Source organism: Cherax quadricarinatus, chromosome 64, assembly GCF_038502225.1.
Source record: "Cherax quadricarinatus isolate ZL_2023a chromosome 64, ASM3850222v1, whole genome shotgun sequence".
In the NCBI taxonomy this organism is placed as follows: domain Eukaryota; kingdom Metazoa; phylum Arthropoda; class Malacostraca; order Decapoda; family Parastacidae; genus Cherax; species Cherax quadricarinatus.
Window position 1 is genome coordinate 12,157,289 of NC_091355.1, and position 20,606 is coordinate 12,177,894.

Below are 20,606 nucleotides of genomic sequence, written 5' to 3' on the forward strand. Positions count from 1 at the left end.
AGAGTTCCATGAATCTGGGCCTGGGGCAGAGTGCATGAGCATGTCATTAATTGCCTCTTCAAAGTCTTGTGGAGTTAGAATAATATCCGAGATTTTTGGGATGACCAAAGTTTGGGTTTCGTTCATGAAGAATTCATTTGGATTGTTGACCCTTAGTCTGGGCAGTGGCTCGCTGAACACTGCGTCATATTTGGACCTTAGTATCTCACTCATTTCTTGGTTATCATCTGTGTATGTCCCATCCCTCCTAAGGAGGGGCCCAATACTGGATGTTGTCTTTCCTTTAGATTTGGCATAAGAGAAGAAGTATTTTTTTTTTTTTCAGTTTCCTTTATGGCTTTTAGTTCTTCCTGTGATTGTCTCCTATAAGATTCCTTCAGCTTAAGTTCAATATTTGCAATTTCATTGACTAGTGCCTCCCTTCATATTTCAGATATATTGGCCCCACTCAGCAGCTCTGTGACTCTTTGCCTTCATCTGTATAGGGAATGTCTCTCTCTTTCTAGTTTACATCTTCTCTTTCTTTTTCTTAATGGAATGTGTCTTGAGCAGATCTCAAGAACCACAGAATTCATTTTTTCAAGGCAAATGTTCGGATCTGTGTTGTTTAGGATATCTTCCCTACTTGTTTCATTTAGGACATGGCTTACTTGATCCCACTGTATGTTTTTGTTATTGAAATTGAATTTCGTGAAGAGACCTTCATGACTGCTCACATTTTGCTGGTCCAGAGCCCTGTGCATACATGTCTGTACCTCTATTATGTTGTGATCTGGTGGTGGGATAGCAATATTTGTTGATGCCACAGAATACACTGGCTGAAACTTTCTTCACAAGGGTGCCTGTGGCCTGCAACAACTTGATTAAAAGCTGTTCCTTGCATATGCTCCTTATTTCTGCTTACCAAGAAGTTGTGCCTGTCACTGAAACTGTGGCCCTTTTGTGGGAAACTTTTTTCTTTGGTAGTTTAATGGATGTACAGTAAACAAAAGGCTTAGTATTGATTCTGTCTTAGTCAACTAGCTGGTCATTCATTACTCCATTGTGGTCTGGTGGTGGGTTACTGCATACAGGATTACTTGAATATTCTCTCTCCAGACTTACAGGTTGTGGGTTTTAGTTTCATGGGATAACTTGTGCATGCCTCTCCATGATTCCTGGGGCCACTGATTAAACTGTGCCTTTCCTTAGTCTTCCTTACAGAATCATTTAAAGAGTTTGCAGGAGACATCCAGTCAGTTGAAGCTTTAAGACCTTCCTGCCTCCAGAGTCTAGACATCTGACCCCCTGTCACAAATCACAAATACCTGGGGTTTCAGGAGTCAACGCCCCCATAGCCCGGTCCATAACCAGGCCTTGCTTTGGATCAGAACCTGACCATCCAGGCTGTTACTGCTGGCCACATGTAAACCCACGTATAAACCACAGCCTGACTGGTCAGGAACTGACTTTGGGTGCCTGTCCAGCTCCTCCTCGAAGATAGCCAGAAGTCTATTGGTAATTCCCCTTATGTATGCTGGGAGGCAACTGAACACTCTTGGGTCCCTGACACTTACTGTATTGTCTCTAAGTGTATTTATGGCACCACTGCTTTTCATTGAGGGGATGTTGCACTGCCTGCCAAGCCTTTTGCTTTCATAGGGAGTGATTTTGATGTGCAGATTTTCCAGGTGTATATTATCAGGTATCTTTCTTGCCTGGAGTACAGGTCAAGGGACTTAACCATTCCCAGTAATTTAGATGCCTTATTGTACTTATATGTGCATTGAAAGTCCTCCATATATTCTCCAAGTCTGCAATTTTGCCTGCCTTGAAAGGGACCATAGTGTACAACAATATTCCAGCCTAGAGAGAGCAAGTAATTTGAAGAGAATCATCATAGGCTTGGCCTCCCTAGTTTTGAAGCTTCTCATTATCCATCCTATCATTTTCCTAGCAACTTGACCAGAGTAAGATCTGACTTCCTTTCACTTTCATGGTGGTTTATCTGTCAGATAAACAGTTGATTGTGAAGATGTTACTTACTGAAACACTGCCATAATTTTTGATGTACCTCTGATAAATTCCTAGAGTTTTTTTTAACTCGCAGAGCCTGACTATAGGCCAGGCTCATCTGATGCTTGCCTGGTCAACGAGGCTGTTCCTGCTGGTGGCCACTGACCCATATATCCATCACAGCTTGATTGACCTGGCATCTGGTGAAGATACGTGTCAAATTTCCTCTTGAAGACTAATACAGCCTCTCTTCACTTAATGGCGGAGTTCTGTTCCTAAGACACTGCAAGGCTCCAGGCGGACATCAACCAAATCTTTCAATGGGCTGCAGAAAACGATATGAAGTTCAGCGATGAGAAATTTCAATTGCTCCGATATGGTAAACCTGAGGAAATTGAAACTTTATCAGAGTACAAAACAAATTCCGGCCACAAAATAGAGTGAAAAACCAACGTCAAAGACCTGGGAGTGATCATGTCAGAGGCTCTCACCTTCAAGGACCATAACATTGTATCAATCGTATCTGCTAGAAAAATGACAGGATAGATAGTGAGAACCTTCAAAACCAGGGATGCCAAGCCCATGATGACACTCTTCAGATTGCTTGTTCTATCTAGGCTGGAATACTGCTGCACACTAACAGCACCTTTCAAGGCAGGTGAAATTGCTGACCTAGATAATGTACAGAGAACCTTCACTGCACATAACGGAGATAAAACACCTCAATTACTGGGAGTGCTTGAAGTTCCTGGAATGCAGGCGGGAGAGAGACATGATTATATACACCTGGAAAATCCTTGAGGGACTAGTACCGAACTTGCACACGAAAATCACTCACAACGAAAGCAAAAGACTCGGCAGACGATGCAGCATCCCCCCAATGAAAAGCAGGGGGTGTCACTAGCACGTTAAGAGACAATACAATAAGTGTCAGCGGCCCGAGACTGTTCAACTGCTTCCCAGCATACATAAGGGGGATTACCAATAGACCCCTGGCTGTCTTCAAGCAGGCACTGGACAAGCACCTAAAGTCAGTACCTGACCAGCCGGGCTGTGGCTCATACGTTGGATTGCGTGCAGTCAGCAGTAATAGCCTGGTTGATCACGCTCTGATCCACCATGAGGCGTGGTCATAGACCGGGCTGTGGGGGTGTTGACTCCCGGAACTCTCTCCAGGTAAACTCCAGGTACACAAATTTGTTGCTAAGCGAGGAGCATACTGTAATGGTAGTGAGTTTGTGTCAACCATCTTTGATATCATTTTAATGTCACATTTGCAGCATTTTTAACATTTCTGGTATATTTTTAAATGTTTATATAGCAGTGTACTGTATACTGTAATAAACAAATAGATGAAATCAGCTCTAATATACAGTAAATTATTTAGGTATGCATACTAGTCAGAGAGCCTATCATAAGTCTGAGTTGTCGGTAAACGAGTACGTCGCTAAGTCAGGAGAGGCTGTACACGTGTCCCAGCAGCACACATTTCTGATATCTTCTGACAAGATGTTGAATAATCCAGGGCCATGGACATTCATACAGTGTTCCTTTATTGTGCACACTGAACCCCTGCTTTTCACAGTATGTTGTTATGGCAGTGTGCAAATTTGGAACAAAGCCCTCAAGTGCTACCCAGGTATATATTACATGCATCTCTCTCTCCTTCACTCCAACAAGTATATATTTAAGACTTTGAGGCATTCCCAGTGAATTACTGCTGTTTAACCCCTGATAGTGTTATATGCAACTCCACTGTCACTCTTATTGTTGGTCCTCTACTAATGGCTTTTTGAATTCTGTAGGGGCTAACCCCTTGTCTTCCCATCAGTGCCCTGATTTTAAGCAGCATTGTGAACTTCATTACCAAAATGAAAGAAAGTTATCATGTAATTTGGAGAAGCTTAGCTCATTTTGTCCCCTCTTCTTTGACTCTCTGATGTCCTGTTGTTCCAGTGTGGTGTTTTTCACATCTTCAGATGCTGCTCATCTTCAGAGCTCTAATGCTCCCAGTATTATGAAGGTAAATAGGACACTTGTGCAACATGTGGGCATCTTTATTTTGGAAATGTTTCGCCAGCCAGTGAATTCTTCAGTTCAGTGCAGAGTAACAGCGGAAGATGAGAGGGAGTGTGAGGCAATCAGTCCCTCAGCCTAGAGTCGATATGTTCAGTCCCTCAATCTTGATAAAAGTGGAATATATTTGCAGGGTTGGGGGTTTATATACTACAGACAGATGAGGTGGAGTAGTGGAAGGTGGAGTCACCAGTGAAAAAACCCACTAGTGGGAAGTAGGTTGGGCCTATAGGTTAGGCAAGCTTTGAAGAATTCCCTGTATCAAGATTCTAAGATGTTGCTGTGTCAGTTTTCTAAACCATTTATTCAGTGATGGAGGTGGAAGGCCATCACTTGATGAAAGGAAGCATGTGGCCATTGCCTCTACTTCTGATATGCATCAGAGGATAGTTAAGTCTGCTGTTCTTATGTACATCAGTTACCAGGTCCTTAATTCACACATTCCTGATAAATTATCTTACTTGTTTTCAGCTGCTAATCCTTTTCCATTATGGTAGTGAAGGGTATGATTTATTAAATCAATTAATTATCAAAGGCAATAACCTCATCATATCAAAGAAGCCCTCACTAGTTTCCACGCACTTTTTTTGTGGGCCATCAGACTGGATATACTGGATGTAGAACTGGTGCACGTAGTTAATAGACTACTAAGGATAACTGACAAATTAGTATACCAGGTAGGATAGATTAGTTAAGCCAGTCTACCTACATACACACTTAGGAAACTTGGTATCTGTGACTTTGGAAGAAGAGGGTTTCATGGACTCCATTTTTTTTCACTCACTGCTGATTGTGTTTCTCAGCCTTTCTGAAATAGTTAATTTCAAATTTCATACTGTGTACTTTTTGTATTTTTTTCATGCTTGCAGGCTCATTCATAAGCCAAGCAGAATTGTTATTTAGTGTATTAGTATTTGGGTTAAGCAGGCAATCATGTATATACTAAGCTTATGATTGTCTTTGTGCAAACTCACCTGCTGTTAAGCACCCCAGATTGTAAATTAAATACTTTTAGTCTATCACATTTAATTAATCATAAACTGAGAAATATAGGTAGCACTGATATAATTAAACCCACTTAAGCAGCAAGTTAGGTTCTGGGGTACTGCTGTAAAGCGAGAATTGCTGTAAAGTGAAACATAGCATTTTTTCACTTTCAAATGCATATAAAAGCCTGACAACATGTTTACACTATCATATACAGTGGAACCTCTAGCGAGCGCATCCACGTGCAAGTTTTTCCAAATATGAGCAGTCGATGGGTCAGTTTTTTGCTTCCATACGTGAGCAAAATTTCCGTAAGTGAGCAGACCTCAAGGCAGGTGCCTTGACGCTAGTGAGGGGCTCTTGCTCTACATCTAGGGGATTGTATCTCATTTGTTTGTTGGACTATCTTATTGAAACTTGGGCAATGATGGAAAGATGCTTCTTAACACAATAATAATAATAATAATACATATAATAATAATAGTATAATAATATAATACAATAACAATAATAATAATATAATACGTATAATAGTAATACATATATAATAACAATGTACTACATAATAATAATTACAATAACAGACAACTTCAAAAGGCCGTCACTAGATGGCAGTGTTTACCACAACAAAGAGGGAGTGGTTGTGGCCGCCTCCACCTGTTACATAATGACACATTTTATGCATTCTGGAGTATATATCAGGTTTCTATGTTATTTATATTGTTTATTATTTCATATTAGATGAACTGTGATAGATAAATAAGTCGTAGAGTTGATGATAACGAAATATTCAAGGAGTATTTTGTCCTGTCTCCAGGCAAACTCTCGTCGGCCGCCGTCGCTGCCACATATATAATGACATATATACTCTAGAATATAATATCAGGTTTCTATGTTATTTATATTGTTTGTTATGTCATATTAGATGAACTATGATAGATAAATAAGCCGTAGAGTTGATGTTAGCGAAATTATTGAAGTACAGAATTCCACTGGAACGGATTAATTGCATTTTAATTTAAATGAGGAAAATTGACTCTGCAAACGAGCAAATCCAGTTGTGAGCAAGGTCATGGAATGGATTAAACTCGCAAGTAGAGGTTCCACTGTATTAAGTGAGCAATAGTTAGGCCTGAAATCATGCACTTACAGTACACACATTACTTACCTTAAAATATTTTTGTCCTTAGCTTATAGTGAGTGGTCAGTATATATTTATTGTAGTATATCTGAACGAATGAAGAATGGGTGTAATTGAAAACTGCTGCATTAGCAAAACGCTGTAAAGCAAAGCATTTTCAAGCAGGGCCCACCTGTAATTGGTATAATTTTCTCATGAAATCACATAACAGAATTTTGTAGAAAGAATCAGGATGCCAGGGGCATCCTGTGACAGACAGTGCAGTTCACTCCTACAGAACAATCAATTTACATTTACAGAACAATCAATTCTGATATAAATCCTGACCTGAAATGCTTTCTTGAAAGTTGCAATAGGAATCAGACACAACACTAGGCACAAAAACCTCTATGACATTCCCCGTGTCAGGCTAAATCTTTTCAAAAATCTCATCGTACATAAAAGGGCCCAAAATCTGGAACTCTCTGCCAGAAATCTCCCGAACCACTGTCTCAGCTAGCATTTTTAAAACTACAGGTTATATCCCAACCCATCGTAAATATGTATGTGAAAAATATACATGCATTTGCTCAATATCATGAACACAGGTAAAACTTTCTCATCAATATAATCAATATATATACTACTTACCCTCAATATCTGTATTCATCTCCAATGTTAATCACTCCATTGTGTCCGCCTAAGGTTAATAATCAAAACTGTACATCTTCTCTCCAAGACTTATTAAAGTCATATAGCATGACCTAATACAATACTCAATTCTCTTGTATTCATTGTAACTCATCTAATGACCATATGTGCTGTTATTACCTTACTAATCATAAGTTAATTTTAAGTTTGCCTGAAATGCTCTACATATAAAGGGGCTTTTGGCATGTACACCCAACTGTTATATTTCTTTGTGCAAACATGTATGACATCAAAATAAAATTATTATTATTATTACTGGTCAATGAAAGTGTTACCATCATGTGTTTATTTATTGACAGCCCATCAGAAGGCCAGCTTATTTCAATTATTCAGATATAATTTGATTAATTTATTGTACATTTGTGGAGGCAAAAATACCACCTTCATATATCAAATCATAATAAAAATGCTATTGAAAAAAAAAACCGAGTGTTTTTATGTCCACTCAGGTGTTTTTCCTACTTTCACTGTGGTATTTGTATAAATTTGAAATCATGTGTTTATTGTCATTTCTTCTAAACCAAATCATATACATACAGTCATGTGTCACTTAACGACAGGGATACAGTCTGAGATATGTGTTAGGTGATTTTGTCATTGTGCAAATGTCATAGTGTATTTACAAAAATCTAGATGGTATAGCCTACTACACACCTAGGCTATATGGTTTATTTGTTTTTTCATCATAGATTTGCTTGTAAGCAGATAATGCACCATGAAAACCTTCCCATGTTTGGGTTTTATATTCATTGTAACTCACCTAATGACCATATTTGCAATGACAACACTGTTATTGCCTTATTAATCTTAAGTTAGTCTTAAGTTTGCCCGAAATGCTCTTACATCTAAAGGGGCTTTTGGCATGTTCACCCAATTATTACACTCTTTTATACAAACATGTATCATGCTAAAATTAAATATTACTATTATTTATTTTTTTATTAACACATCGGCCATCTCCCACCAAGGCAGGGTGGCCCAAAAAAAGAAAAACTTTCACCATCATTCACTCCATCACTGTCTTGCCAGAGGTATGCTTACACTTCAGTTATAAAATTGCAACATTAATACCCCTCCTTCAGAATGCAGGCACTGTACTTCCCATCTCCAGGACTCAAGTCCGGCTTGCTGGTTTCCCTGAATCACTTCATAAATGTTACCTTGCTCACACTCCAACAGCACATCAAGTCCTAAAAACTATTTGTCTCCATTCACTCCTAACACGCTCATGCATGCTTGCTGGAAGTCCAAGCCCCTCTCACACAAAACCTCCTTTACCCCCTCCCTCCAACCTTTCGTAGGCCGACCCCTACCCCACCTTCCCTCCACTACAGATTTATACACTCTTGGAGTCATTCTATTTTGTTCCACCCTCTCTACATGTCTGAACCACCTCAACAACCCCTCCTTAGCCCTCTGGATAATAGTTTTGGTAATCCTGCGCCTCCTCCTAATTTCCAAACTACGAATTCTCTGCATTATATTCACACCACACATTGCCCTCAGACATGACGTCTCCACTGTCTCCAGCCTTCTCCTTGTTGTAACATTTACCACCCATGCTTCACACCCATATAAGAGTGTTGGTATAACTATACTCTCATACATTCCCCTCTTTGCTTCCATGGATAAAGTTCTTTGTCTCCACAGACTCCTAACTGCACCACTCACCTTTTTCCCCTTATCAGTTCTATGATTCACCTCATATTTCATAGACCCATCTGCTGACACATCCACTCCTAAATATCTAAATACATTCACCTCTTCCATACTCTCTCCCTCCAATCTGATATCCAGTCTTTCATTACCTAATTTTTATCCTTATCACCTTACTCTTTCCTATATTCACTTTCAATTTTTTTCTTTCACCTCCTGTCTCCTCCTTTAGTTTAGAAACCTTCACCCTCTCTTACTTGCTGCTATTTTCCTTGTATCCCATCTACCTTTTACTCTCACTGTAGCGACAACTAAAAAGTGATCTGATATATCTGTGGCCCCTCTATTATTATTATTATTATTATTATTGTAATAACTTTTTAAGGAACTTGTTGAGGTCTGCAAAAACTTCTGCTAAACCCTTCACTGTTAATTTTTTTTGGAGGTTCTTTTTTCTCCTGCAATTTCCTTTTTTCTCTTGCCTCTTCTTCAGCTATGCCAACATTAACACTGGATTTTACATGCTCAGGAGCATGATGAACAAAAAACATGATTAAATTAAGCACAAGGGAAAATGATGTTATCAAGAGATGCGGTAAACACTAGATGTATGAGGCTGCTGCTTATTTTTTATAAGTAGAAAGAGCATACCCTAGAAAAATGATAAAAGTACAGTACAGTATAGTAAATACATAAACCAGTAACATAGTTGTTTATTATCATTATCAAGTACAGTATTATGTACTGTTCATAACTGTATGCTTATGCTTTTGTGTCGTAGTGCAGTAGGGACCACCATCGTATATGCGGTCTGTCATTGACTGAAATGTCGTTATATGGTGCATAACTGACTGTATACTATAACTATTGGTTTAGTTTATAAAGTATTGCCTCACTGATATAATGGTATGCAGCAGTAACTAGTACATGTATATGTGTAAGGTACATGTATATGTTAGGGTGTGTAGGAGAGGAGGTTATTTTTCAGTAAAAGTAGGCCTTAGACAGGGATGTGTAATGTTACCATGGTTAACATATTTATAGATGGAATTGTAAAAAAGTAAATGCTAGAGTATTGGGGAGAGGGGTGGGATGGGATTAAAATATGGTGGATCAAATACAAAGTGGAGTTGATAGTTACTTTCTGCTGATGATACTGTGCTTTTGGGAGATTCTAAAGAGAAGTTGCAAAGATTAGTTTAAGAGTTTGAGAGGGTGTATAACGAAAGAAAGTTGAAAATGAACATAGATAAGAGGAAGTATGGGAGAAGTGAATGTTTTCAGATACCATAGAACTGGTGAAGGAAAAAGGGTGAATGGTGCACTGAGGTATCTGTGGAGACAAAAACTGTCATCCATGGAGTCAAAGGAGGAAATGTACGAGAGTATAGTGGTACCAACACTCTTATACGTGTGTGAAGGTGGCCCGGTGGTCTGGTGGCTAAAACTCCCGCTTCACACACGGAGGCCCCGGGTTCGATTCCCGGCGGGTGGAAATTCCGACACGTTTCCTTACACCTATTGTCCTGTTCACCTAGCAGCAAATAGGTACCTGGGTGTTAGTCGACTGGTGTGGGTCGCATCCTGGGGGACAAGATTAAGGACCCCAATGGAAATAAGTTAGACAGTCCTCGATGACGCACTGACTTTCTTGGGTTATCCTGGGTGGCTAACCCTCCGGGGTTAAAAATCCTAACGAAATCTTATCTTATCTTATCTGAAGCTCGCTGAATGCTGCAGCGAGGAGGCTGGAGGTAGTGGAGATGTTATTTATTTATTTATTTATGTCTTTGCAAATAGTACATTGAGATTAAGTGTGGAAATTCGGAAAGTCCCAATATGACTCAGTTTTTAGCAAGCCGCTAACCAGACTGAGAGTCGAAGATCAAAATGAATTTTTTATGAGAGAGCCACAAAATTTGATTAACACAAGCCTATCCGATGTTATCCTGACGCCAAATGACTTCGAACAGGCGATAAATGACATGCCCATGCACTCTGCCCCAGGGCCGGACTCATGGAACTCTGTGTTCATCAAGAACTGCAAGAAGCCCCTATCACGAGCCTTTTCCATCCTATGGAGAGGGAGCATGGACACGGGGGTCGTCCCTCAGTTACTAAAAACAACAGACATAGCCCCACTCCACAAAGGGGGCAGTAAAGCAACAGCAAAGAACTACAGACCAATAGCACTAACATCCCATATCATAAAAATCTTTGAAAGGGTCCTAAGAAGCAAGATCACCACCCATCTAGAAACCCATCAGTTACACAACCCAGGGCAACATGGGTTTAGAACAGGTCGCTCCTGTCTGTCTCAACTACTGGATCACTACGACAAGGTCCTAAATGCACTAGAAGACAAAAAGAATGCAGATGTAATATATACAGACTTTGCAAAAGCCTTCGACAAGTGTGACCATGGCGTAATAGCGCACAAAATGCGCGCTAAAGGAATAACAGGAAAAGTTGGTCGATGGATCTATAATTTCCTCACTAACAGAACACAGAGAGTAGTCGTCAACAGAGTAAAGTCCGAGGCAGCTACGGTGAAAAGCTCTGTTCCACAAGGCACAGTACTAGCTCCCATCTTGTTCCTCATCCTCATATCCGACATAGACAAGGATGTCAGCCACAGCACCGTGACTTCCTTTGCAGATGACACCCGAATCTGCATGACAGTGTCTTCCATTGCAGACACTGCAAGGCTCCAGGCGGACATCAACCAAATCTTTCAGTGGGCTGCAGAAAACAATATGAAGTTCAACGATGAGAAATTTCAATTACTCAGATATGGTAAACATGAGGAAATTAAATCTTCATCTAGAAAAATGACAGGATGGATAATGAGAACCTTCAAAACTAGGGAGGCCAAGCCCATGATGACACTCTTCAGGTCACTTGTTCTATCTAGGCTGGAATATTGCTGCACTCTAACAGCACCTTTCAAGGCAGGTGAAATTGCCGACCTAGAAAATGTACAGAGAACTTTCACGGCGCGCATAACGGAGATAAAACACCTCAATTACTGGGAGCGCTTGAGGTTTCTAAACCTGTATTCCCTGGAACGCAGGAGGGAGAGATACATGATTATATACACCTGGAAAATCCTAGAGGGACTAGTACCGAACTTGCACACGAAAATCACTCACTACGAAAGCAAAAGACTTGGCAGACGATGCACCATCCCCCCAATGAAAAGCAGGGGTGTCACTAGCACGTTAAGAGACCATACAATAAGTGTCAGGGGACCGAGACTGTTCAACTGCCTCCCAGCACACAAAAGGGGGATTACCAACAGACCCCTGGCAGTCTTCAAGCTGGCACTGGACAAGCACCTAAAGGCAGTTCCTGATCAGCCGGGCTAGGGGTCATCCTAGGAAAGGATGGAGGGAGGAGGTAAAAGAGGTTGTGTGTGCAAGGGGCCTGAACATGCAGCAGGCATGTGTGAGCATGTTAGATAGGAGTGAATTGAAACGAATGGTTTTTGGGACCTGATTAGCTGTTGGAGTGAGAGCAGGGTAATATTTTGTTTAGAGATTCAGGGAAACCGGTTAGCTGGACTTAGAGTCCTGGAGGTGGGAAGTACAGAGCCTGCACTTTAAAGGAGGGGTTTGGGATATTGGCTGTTTGGAGTGACATCTGTGCTGTCATATTTGGGCACCTCTCTAAAGATAGTGATACTGTGTGAATGATGGTGAAAGTGTTTATTTTTTGGGTCACCCTGCCTTGATGGGAGACAGCTGACATGTTAAAAAAAATATATGTGCAACAGTTAGGTATTTTTATTGTCAAAATGTTTCTACTGCCCTGCAGGGTTCTTCAGTCACAGACTTAAACCGAACATTTCTCAAGGCTGAGGGACTGACCCTCTCGAAACTACCTCAAGACTAATAGACTGATCATGTCTTCTGTACCTCTCCACTGTTTGTGAGGTCAAAACACCAGCTGTGGCTGTCTTCACAGCAGATCTAGCTGTCACCACACCTGCTCTAGCTGTCATCACATCAGCTCTGGCTGTTGTCACACCAGCTCTGGCTGTCATCACAACAGATCTAGCTGTCATCACTGCAGATCTCTGTCATTACTCACAGCAGCTGTAGCTCTCATCACAGCAGATCTGTCACCACACCAGCTCTAGCTGTCATCACAACAGATATAGCTATAAACACACCTAAAGTCGGTACCTGACCAGCCAGGCTGTGGCTCGTACGTTGGATTGCGTGCAGCCAGCAGTAACAGCCTGGTTGATCAGGCTCTGATCCACCATGAGGCTTGGTCACAGACCGGGGGCGGGGGGACGTTGACTCCCGAAACTCTCCCCAGGTAAACTCCAGATCTAGCTGTCATCACTGCAGAACTAGCTGTCACTACGCCAGCTCTAGTTGTCATCACGCCAGATCCGAGTGCTAATGTTTAAGCACACTGATGAGGACCATGAAGGTACACGGAAAGATACTTCACCAACTGGATCACACTTTATTAACAAATAAATAACTTACACTCAGCCTTGAGTAATTATTCTCTGGGTATCCCAGCGCTGTATGACCCTTGTGGGTATAGCGCTTAGTTATGATTATAATAATCTCAGGGTGTCTTACTGTTGTTCTGAGTCCTCATCACGGAGAACTTTTTTTTACAAATCTTAAATCTACGATACAATAGCGTATTAAATAAGGGAAAGGATGGGAGTTGAACCAATGGCCAGTGAGTCCTAAAACTCGCAGGACAGTGAGTTAACCACTGGGCCAGTTGGCTCTAATAAGATTAATCCAACTTGGTATATTTACATACACCATAGAGAGGTTTGCACGGGCCACCACTGTGACCACAAATGCAGCTTTTTGCAGAGGATCCCACATCAGCGTGGCTGTGTTGTACTCTAGCTCAAGTCCCTTTAAAGCCGTCATCATGACTCAAAATCGTAATGATACGATTGCAAACAAATCAGGGAACGGGTGAGTTTGAACTCATGGCTAGTGAGTCCTAAAGCTCAAGAGGCCACTGCGTACCGTGACACCGGAGTTGATTGTCCTGCTCGTAGTATAAACTTTACTGAGTAGCTTTGCTCTACATGGGTAAACCTGCACGACCCTTTTCAGTTTAGCGCTTTATTTGACTACATGGGTAAACAATAATGCAAATATTTCACAATTGCTGCCGTTTGGCTCAACTAGTGCTCTTCATCGTCTCCCGAACCTTGCAAGGGACAATGTATTTAGGTTTTTTAATATGTACAATAGGTCAACAGTGATTAAAGGCTACCGAGTTCTGATGAAACTTCTGAACAGCTGAGTTGTATTTTTTTGAGCAGGCAAGGTGGTGGAAGTGACAGGCGTGGCAGGTGTGGTAGAAGATTCCGAGGATATGGATGATACCGGTGCAAGTGTGTTTGATATGGTGGGAGGCGTGGACGGAAATGTGGGTGTGAATAGGACCTTGAGAATTTTAGTTATGATGTTTGCTTGCAGAGCTGCTGCGTGTGATGCATTCTTGATGTCACTGTCACTGCTGGGAACATCGACGGAGGCTGCAGGTAACGCATCTCTGCCCTTGTTACTGCTGGTGTTAGTAGCAACGATGGAGGATGTACGTGACGTACCGATGTCAGTGTTTTTACTGCTGTTGATAGCAACGACGGATGGAGTGCGTGACTCACCGTTGCTTGTGTTGTTGGTGCTGGTGACAACAACAGCAGCACGAACTGCCTGGTCCTCCTTGAACGATGACGACTTGGGTATGACGAGAAGAGCCACAGCAAAGACAATAGTGACGATGAAGGTACATAGCGCTGTGGTACAGATTACACACGTCCCCATGCGACTGCTGTCATTCTGGATGGCCGAATAGATGGCTATTGACGTGGGAGTCAACGTGGGCTTCACCTGATCATCTTGGTGGAAGGGGGGTCGTTTAGGCTTGGAAGTCTGTTCCTCATCATCGACAGATGTACCCTCCCGAGTGGACTCCAGAGAGAGTTCGGTGGCATCCGTGGCGGAGCTGGCTGTCGAGATGCCGCCATGCAAGTTGCACTTACTGGTGCTCGCCCCAGAGGAAGAGAACCGGCGATGGTTGGCTGCTCGGAACTCCTCTTTCAGGTTGAGGGTCTTAGGGACCTGGACCACTCGCTTACCCACTACTCCACCGTTGCCTTGGAGTGTTTGTGCTACAACTCCATAAGCAAATACTCCTCCTTTATCTTTAACTGATATGCCCTTTTCAGCACTGCTTAAGTGAACATCAGCAGTTTGACTATGCTCCTCTTCGCACTGATCATTTTCTCTACCCGCTTCGTTGTCGGTCACTACAGCACCTGATTTCCCCTCATCTACGTCTCCTGTACCTCCCTCATCTACGTCTTCTGTACCTCCCTCGTCTACGTCTCCTGTACCTCCCTCATCTACGTCTTCTGTACCTCCCTCATCTACGTCTCCTGTATCTCCCTCATCTGGCTTATCATTAATCACTCCGGAGCCCCTCAGCGAGTCAGAAACAACAATGTGCTTTTTCTTAGTCTTGTCGCCCGATCCTTGCACCTGATCGCTGAAATCCACTTCTCGGAACTGACTCAAACCGCTAGAGGCTCTCAGCTTGGCGGAGAGTTTGCCTCCCATTGGTGACTTATTTCCCCTCTCCACCTCACTCCCCACGTCTATGTTCGTCACTCCATCGTCTACTCCTACTTTATTGCTCCGGATTCTGGACCATTGCATCTGGTCCATTTTCGGTTTGGTTGATGGACACAGTTGGTGAGTTGGGCTAACCTGTTCGTTATTATCAGGGTTATCGTCCATTTCTTCTGATAACCCCTCTCTTCATTTCTACGCTGTTGCTTTCGAGTTCCGCTGGTTTTCCCCTCATCTTTGGCCCTTTACATCTGTCAAACGAAGAAATTGTTACTACAACAATAAGCATATAAAATAGGAAAATAAAACAATTAAATCAGTTAGACATTTTAGGTATTTTGGAGTCTGTAGTTACTGATCGGCTCTCATTAATTTATCAGGACTGAAAATCTTTTTATTAGTCGGGGCTATTCTCCTGTTTTATATGCATGCATGCATGCATATTATATATATATATATATATATATATATATATATATATATATATATATATATATATATATATATATATGCATGCAAAGCTTTAAAGCCGTGTAGATCAATCAGCAAATGCATTTGTCCATCTGCCCCCTCTCCCTTCTGTTAGGGGAAAGCTCCATGATGTTAGCAAATATTTCTTGATCAAACCTGCTTGCCTCACACTATCAATGCGGTATGTGACTCCTGGGGGTTTAGTGTTTCAACATCAAATTAATATCACTCGCGTGTGATGCCATCAAGACAAACATTCTCTGAAGACAGGATCATTAATTAAATGCAGTCATACTGGAGTCAGTCGAGAAAAAGTGCAACAGAAAGTAAAGGATAAAATGGAAAGTAGAATAAACACAGTAGAAAGTGAAGGATAAAATGGAAAGTAGAATAAACACAGTAGAAAGTAAAGGATAAAATGGAAAAAAATAGAACAAACAAAATAGAATGTAAAGGACAAAATGAAAAGTAGAACACAAAAAGTAAAGGAAAAAATAAAAGTAGAACACACAACAGGACGATAGAAGAAGCGCAACATGACAACGTAAGTTGGAAAAAAGGACGATATGAATGTCGAAGAACAACAACAACAGGAAAGCAGATCAACCATAGCAAGACGAAGAACAGATCAGCAGAATAAAGCAGCAGTGTAACAACAATAAAAGGAAACATAAATAACACACTTGAGAAATCTGAGATACTTAGCATCAGCGTAATATTTGTTGCAAGTGTCGTAGTGATAACAGGCCAGGTTACACAGGCGTGTGTGTGTGTGTGTGTGTGTGTGTGTGTGTGTGTGTACTCACCTAGTTGTACTCACCTAGTTGAGGTTGCGGGGGTCGAGTCCGAGCTCCTGGCCCCGCCTCTTCACTGATCGCTACTAGGTCACTCTCCCTGAGCCGTGAGCTTTATCTTACCTCTGCTTAAAGCTATGTATGGATCCTGCCTCCACTACATCGCTTCCCAAACTATTCCACTTACTGACTACTCTGTGGCTGAAGAAATACTTCCTAACATCCCTGTGATTCATCTGTGTCTTCAGCTTCCAACTGTGTCCCCTTGTTACTGTGTCCGTGTGTGTGTGTGTGTGTGTGTGTGTGTGTGTGTGTGTGTGTGTGTGTGTGTGTGTGTGTTCCGTTCCAGGTGTTCGACCACTCTCCTCCTGATAACCTTCTCCATGACTTTGCACACAATACATGTCAGAGAGACAGGTCTGTAGTTTAGTGCCTCATTTCTGTTTCCTTTCTTAAATATGGGGACTACATTTGCTGTCTTCCATTTCTCAGGTAGTTGCCCAGTTTCAAGGGATGTGTTGAAGATTGTGGTTAGAGGCACACACAGCATCTCTGCTCCTTCTCTAAGGACCCATGGGGAGATGTCCGGTCCCATCGCCTTTGAGGTATCAAGGTCACTTAGCAGTTTCTGCACCTCCTCCTCGGTTGTTCGTATGTCATCCAACACTTGTTGGTATATTCCCTCTTGATGTTCCCTTCTGTGCTGTCTTCCCAGAGCCCTTCCTTTCTCTACTGTAAAAACTTCCTTAAATCTCCTGTTTAGCTCTTCACATACCTCCTGATCATTTCTTGTGAGTTCTCCACCTTCTGTCCTCAGTCTGATCACCTGGTCTTTGACTTTTGTCTTCCTCCTGACGTGGCTATACAACAGTTTCGGGTCAGTCTTGATTTTCGATGCTATGTTATTTTCATACTGTCGCTGGGCCTCCCTCCTTACCTGTGCATACTCGTTCCTGGCTCTGCGACTAATTTCCCTATTTTCATGTGTTCTCTGCCTTCTGTACTTTTTCCATTCTTTATTGCACTTTGTTTTTGCCTCCTTACACCGTCGGGTAAACCAGGGGCTCGTTCTGGTCTTCCCATTGTTTCTGTTGCCCTTGAGAATAAACCTTTCCACTGCCTCCTTGCATTTTGTTGTTACATATTCCATCATCTCATTTACTGGCTTTCCTGCCAGTTCTCTGTCCCACGGAACCTCCTGCAGGAAGTTCCTCAACCCTATGTAGTCCCCTCTTTTATAGTCTGGCTTTTCCCATTCAGCTCCTGTTACTCTCTCCACTTGCAACTCTACTATGTATTCAAAGCACAGAACCACGTGGTCACTAGCTCCTAGGGGACTCTCATATGTGATGTCCTCAATGTCTGAACTGCCCAGGGTGAACACAAGGTCCAATCTTGCTGGTTCATCCTCCCCTCTCACTCTGGTAGTGTCCTTAACATGTTGGTGCATGGGACCCCCATGTGGCTCCAGGTTTTCCCAGTCAATCTCCCTGTGGTTGAAATCCCCCATAACCAGCAACTTTGCTCTGCTGCCACCTCAGCAAGTGTGTCCACCATTGCTCTCTTCATATTCCTTTCTTGGCCTCCTGCAGTTCTGTGGTGGATTATACATCACTGCAATGACCACCTTGTGCTCCCCAGACTGAAGTGTACCTACTATGTAGTCCCTTTCTCCTGTCTCGTCTATGCCTCCCATTTTCTCGAATTTCAATCGTTTTTTTACGAGTAGAGCAACCCCTCCTCCCCCTCTGCCCCTTCTATCTTTCTTCATGATCTGGTATTCTGGTGGGAAGATTGCATCTGTTATTGTCTCCGTGAGTTTTGTTTCTGTAACTGCTATGATGTCTGGGGACTTCTCATTGATTCTTTCTTGCCATTCCTCATATTTATTCGTTAATCCATCCGCATTTGTGTACCAAACCTTCAACTTATGTTCTAATACTGTAACTGTGGTCCTGGGAGAATACTGGGGTTGGGAGAACAGGAGCCCTGGTGGGAGCCTGTGGGGGGTTGCAGTGGAGGTGGAGGAAGAGCTCCCACAGGGGGTTGCTGTAGGGGTAAGGTTCGTGGTGCGGAGGGTGAGAACAGAGGGATCGGTGTGTGATGGTTGGTTTGGATTGTTCAGTTGCCTTGGGGGTGTACAGAGACAGACAGTATAATAACCTATGTGACATGTCAAGATATCTTATTAATGAAAATAAGATACCAGATATACTAAGCAAATTTCCTAAATTTGCTTGTAACAGATAAGTGAACTATAGATATGTAGATATAAATCCATATGTATTCCTGTTAACCCTTTGGGGCCTAGGAACTAGGCCTTTTGTGTATCCACATGCTCTCGCGCTACTGTCCACAGGATGGATATGGGGTGCACAATAAACTAGCCACTTCGGTGGCAAAATCTAAAATCTTGGGGGTGTCGTGGCTGGGATCCTTCTGTATGTGTGTGTGTGTGTGTGTGTGTGTGTGTGTGTGTGTGTGTGTGTGTGTGTGTGTGTGTGTGTGTGTGTGTGTGTGTGTGTGTGTGTGTGTGCGCGCGCGCGCGTGTGTGCGTGTGCGCGTTCCTGCACATTTGAGACTTTACAGATAGGTGTTAATAAACTGTGGCTGAGGTGTTGTGTTGCAGTCATGGTCAATTTTCTCTGAATTAGAAACCTTCCTCCTTCTCCATCCCCCCCGGTACGTCTTCCCTCCATGTTTTTTTTTTTTAATTTCCAAATGATTTTATTCCAGTTTTAAACCAGTTTCTAGAAGCTTTATTTTATAAATCCTTTTATTTTTAATTAAGGTTTTATACAATATATTTTTGTTTCAATAGAATTTCCTTCATTTAAGATTTAGCATTTTTTTTAATTCCTGCTCAATTTAACATTCACTATAAACCTGGTTAATCATAGTACTTTATTTCGATTTTTTATAAACGTATTTTTTCCACTCTGCTTTTCTGGATTTTTTCCCTCATTGCTTTTGTTCATACAAATATTGCATGTCCTCTATCATAATATAAAATAAATGAATAATCGTGAAAAAATAATATTTCCACTATGTAATAGGTAAAAACATACATGCACAAACTCTCAATCATACGGTTGTCACAGTGCATCATTCTGTGTTTATTGTAATGGAACTCACCAAAGAGCAACGTAACCGCCCAATACAATTGCTTGAATCCATATTTTCAATTGTTTGGAAACTGGCGTCCTTCTGGAAGGCCGAATATACTGGCAGCGACTTGGAAATCAAAAAGGGGTTTTGCTGTTCATCTTGCTTGTAGACTAGGAGACGTCTCAACCTTTGCTTCTCTTCCTTCTTGGCGACAGTGTTCTCCTCTCCGCGCCTGGACTCCTTCGAGAACTGGTTGATGTTCCTTGCGGAGCTGGCTATGGAGTTAATGACGGGCCAGTCGCACGTACTGCCTATGTCTGCTCTAGAAGGCGATAGCCTGAGATTGTTGACTTCTTGGATGTCTTCTTTCAGTCTCAAGCTTTTGGGTGCCTGAGCCACGCGCCTGACCGGCCCTCCTCCTCGGCTTCTGACTACCTGTGCTACAACTCCGTAAGCAAATCCTCCTTTATCATCAACATATGTGGCCTTATCAGTGCCAACACCATCTATTTCGATACCATCATCCCTTTGTTCCACTTCATATGGATTAATTTTGCTTCCCACTTCGGTATTGTTCCATTCGACGTCTGTTCTCTCACCTACGCTGCCTGCATCTTCCCCATCACCTGACTTGTTATTTAACACATCAGAGCACCCCAGCGAGCCAAGAACATATTGCTTTTTCTTGGTATCGTCAGGTGATCCTTGCACGTGGCCGCTGAAGTTCACCTCTCGGAACTGACTCAAACCACTGGATACCCTCAGCTTGGCAGAAAGAGTTCTTTCCACTGGTGACTTATTCTCGATATCTTTACTCTCGCTTCCTATGTCTCCTTTGGTTACTCCGTTGTTTGCATCTACTTTATTACTATTTCTTTTGGACAGATGCATTCCATCTATCTTCTGCCTGAGTGATGGACAGAGGTGGACAGTGAGGACAAACTGTTGATCATTGCTATCGGGAGAGTCTTCCATTTCTTCCGTTAAATTTCATGCACCTTCACACTGCTTCTCCAGAGCTCCTCTGTGTAGACAGCCTGAACAGCAATAACATCTGGTCTT

At 42.1% G+C, this 20,606-nt stretch overlaps 1 protein-coding gene across 1 annotated transcript; it reads right to left on the minus strand.

The window, feature by feature from the left end:
* Positions 1-11,912: 11,912 nt before the first annotated feature.
* LOC128700030 (serine-rich adhesin for platelets-like) lies at positions 11,913-19,708 on the minus strand. The gene is made up of 2 exons (XM_053792965.2): positions 19,572-19,708; positions 11,913-15,422 (listed from the first exon to the last, which is right to left on the minus strand). The coding sequence occupies exon 2, from the start codon at positions 15,337-15,339 to the stop codon at positions 13,807-13,809; it is 1,533 nt and encodes a 510-aa protein (XP_053648940.2). The 5' UTR covers positions 15,340-15,422; positions 19,572-19,708; the 3' UTR covers positions 11,913-13,806.
* Between the last annotated feature and the right edge of the window lie 898 nt (positions 19,709-20,606).

Excerpts from the sequence above, each read along its gene's own strand:
- LOC128700030 (XM_053792965.2), bottom strand. The coding sequence starts at position 15,339 with ATGGACGATAACCCTGATAATAACGAACAGGTTAGCCCAACTCACCAA.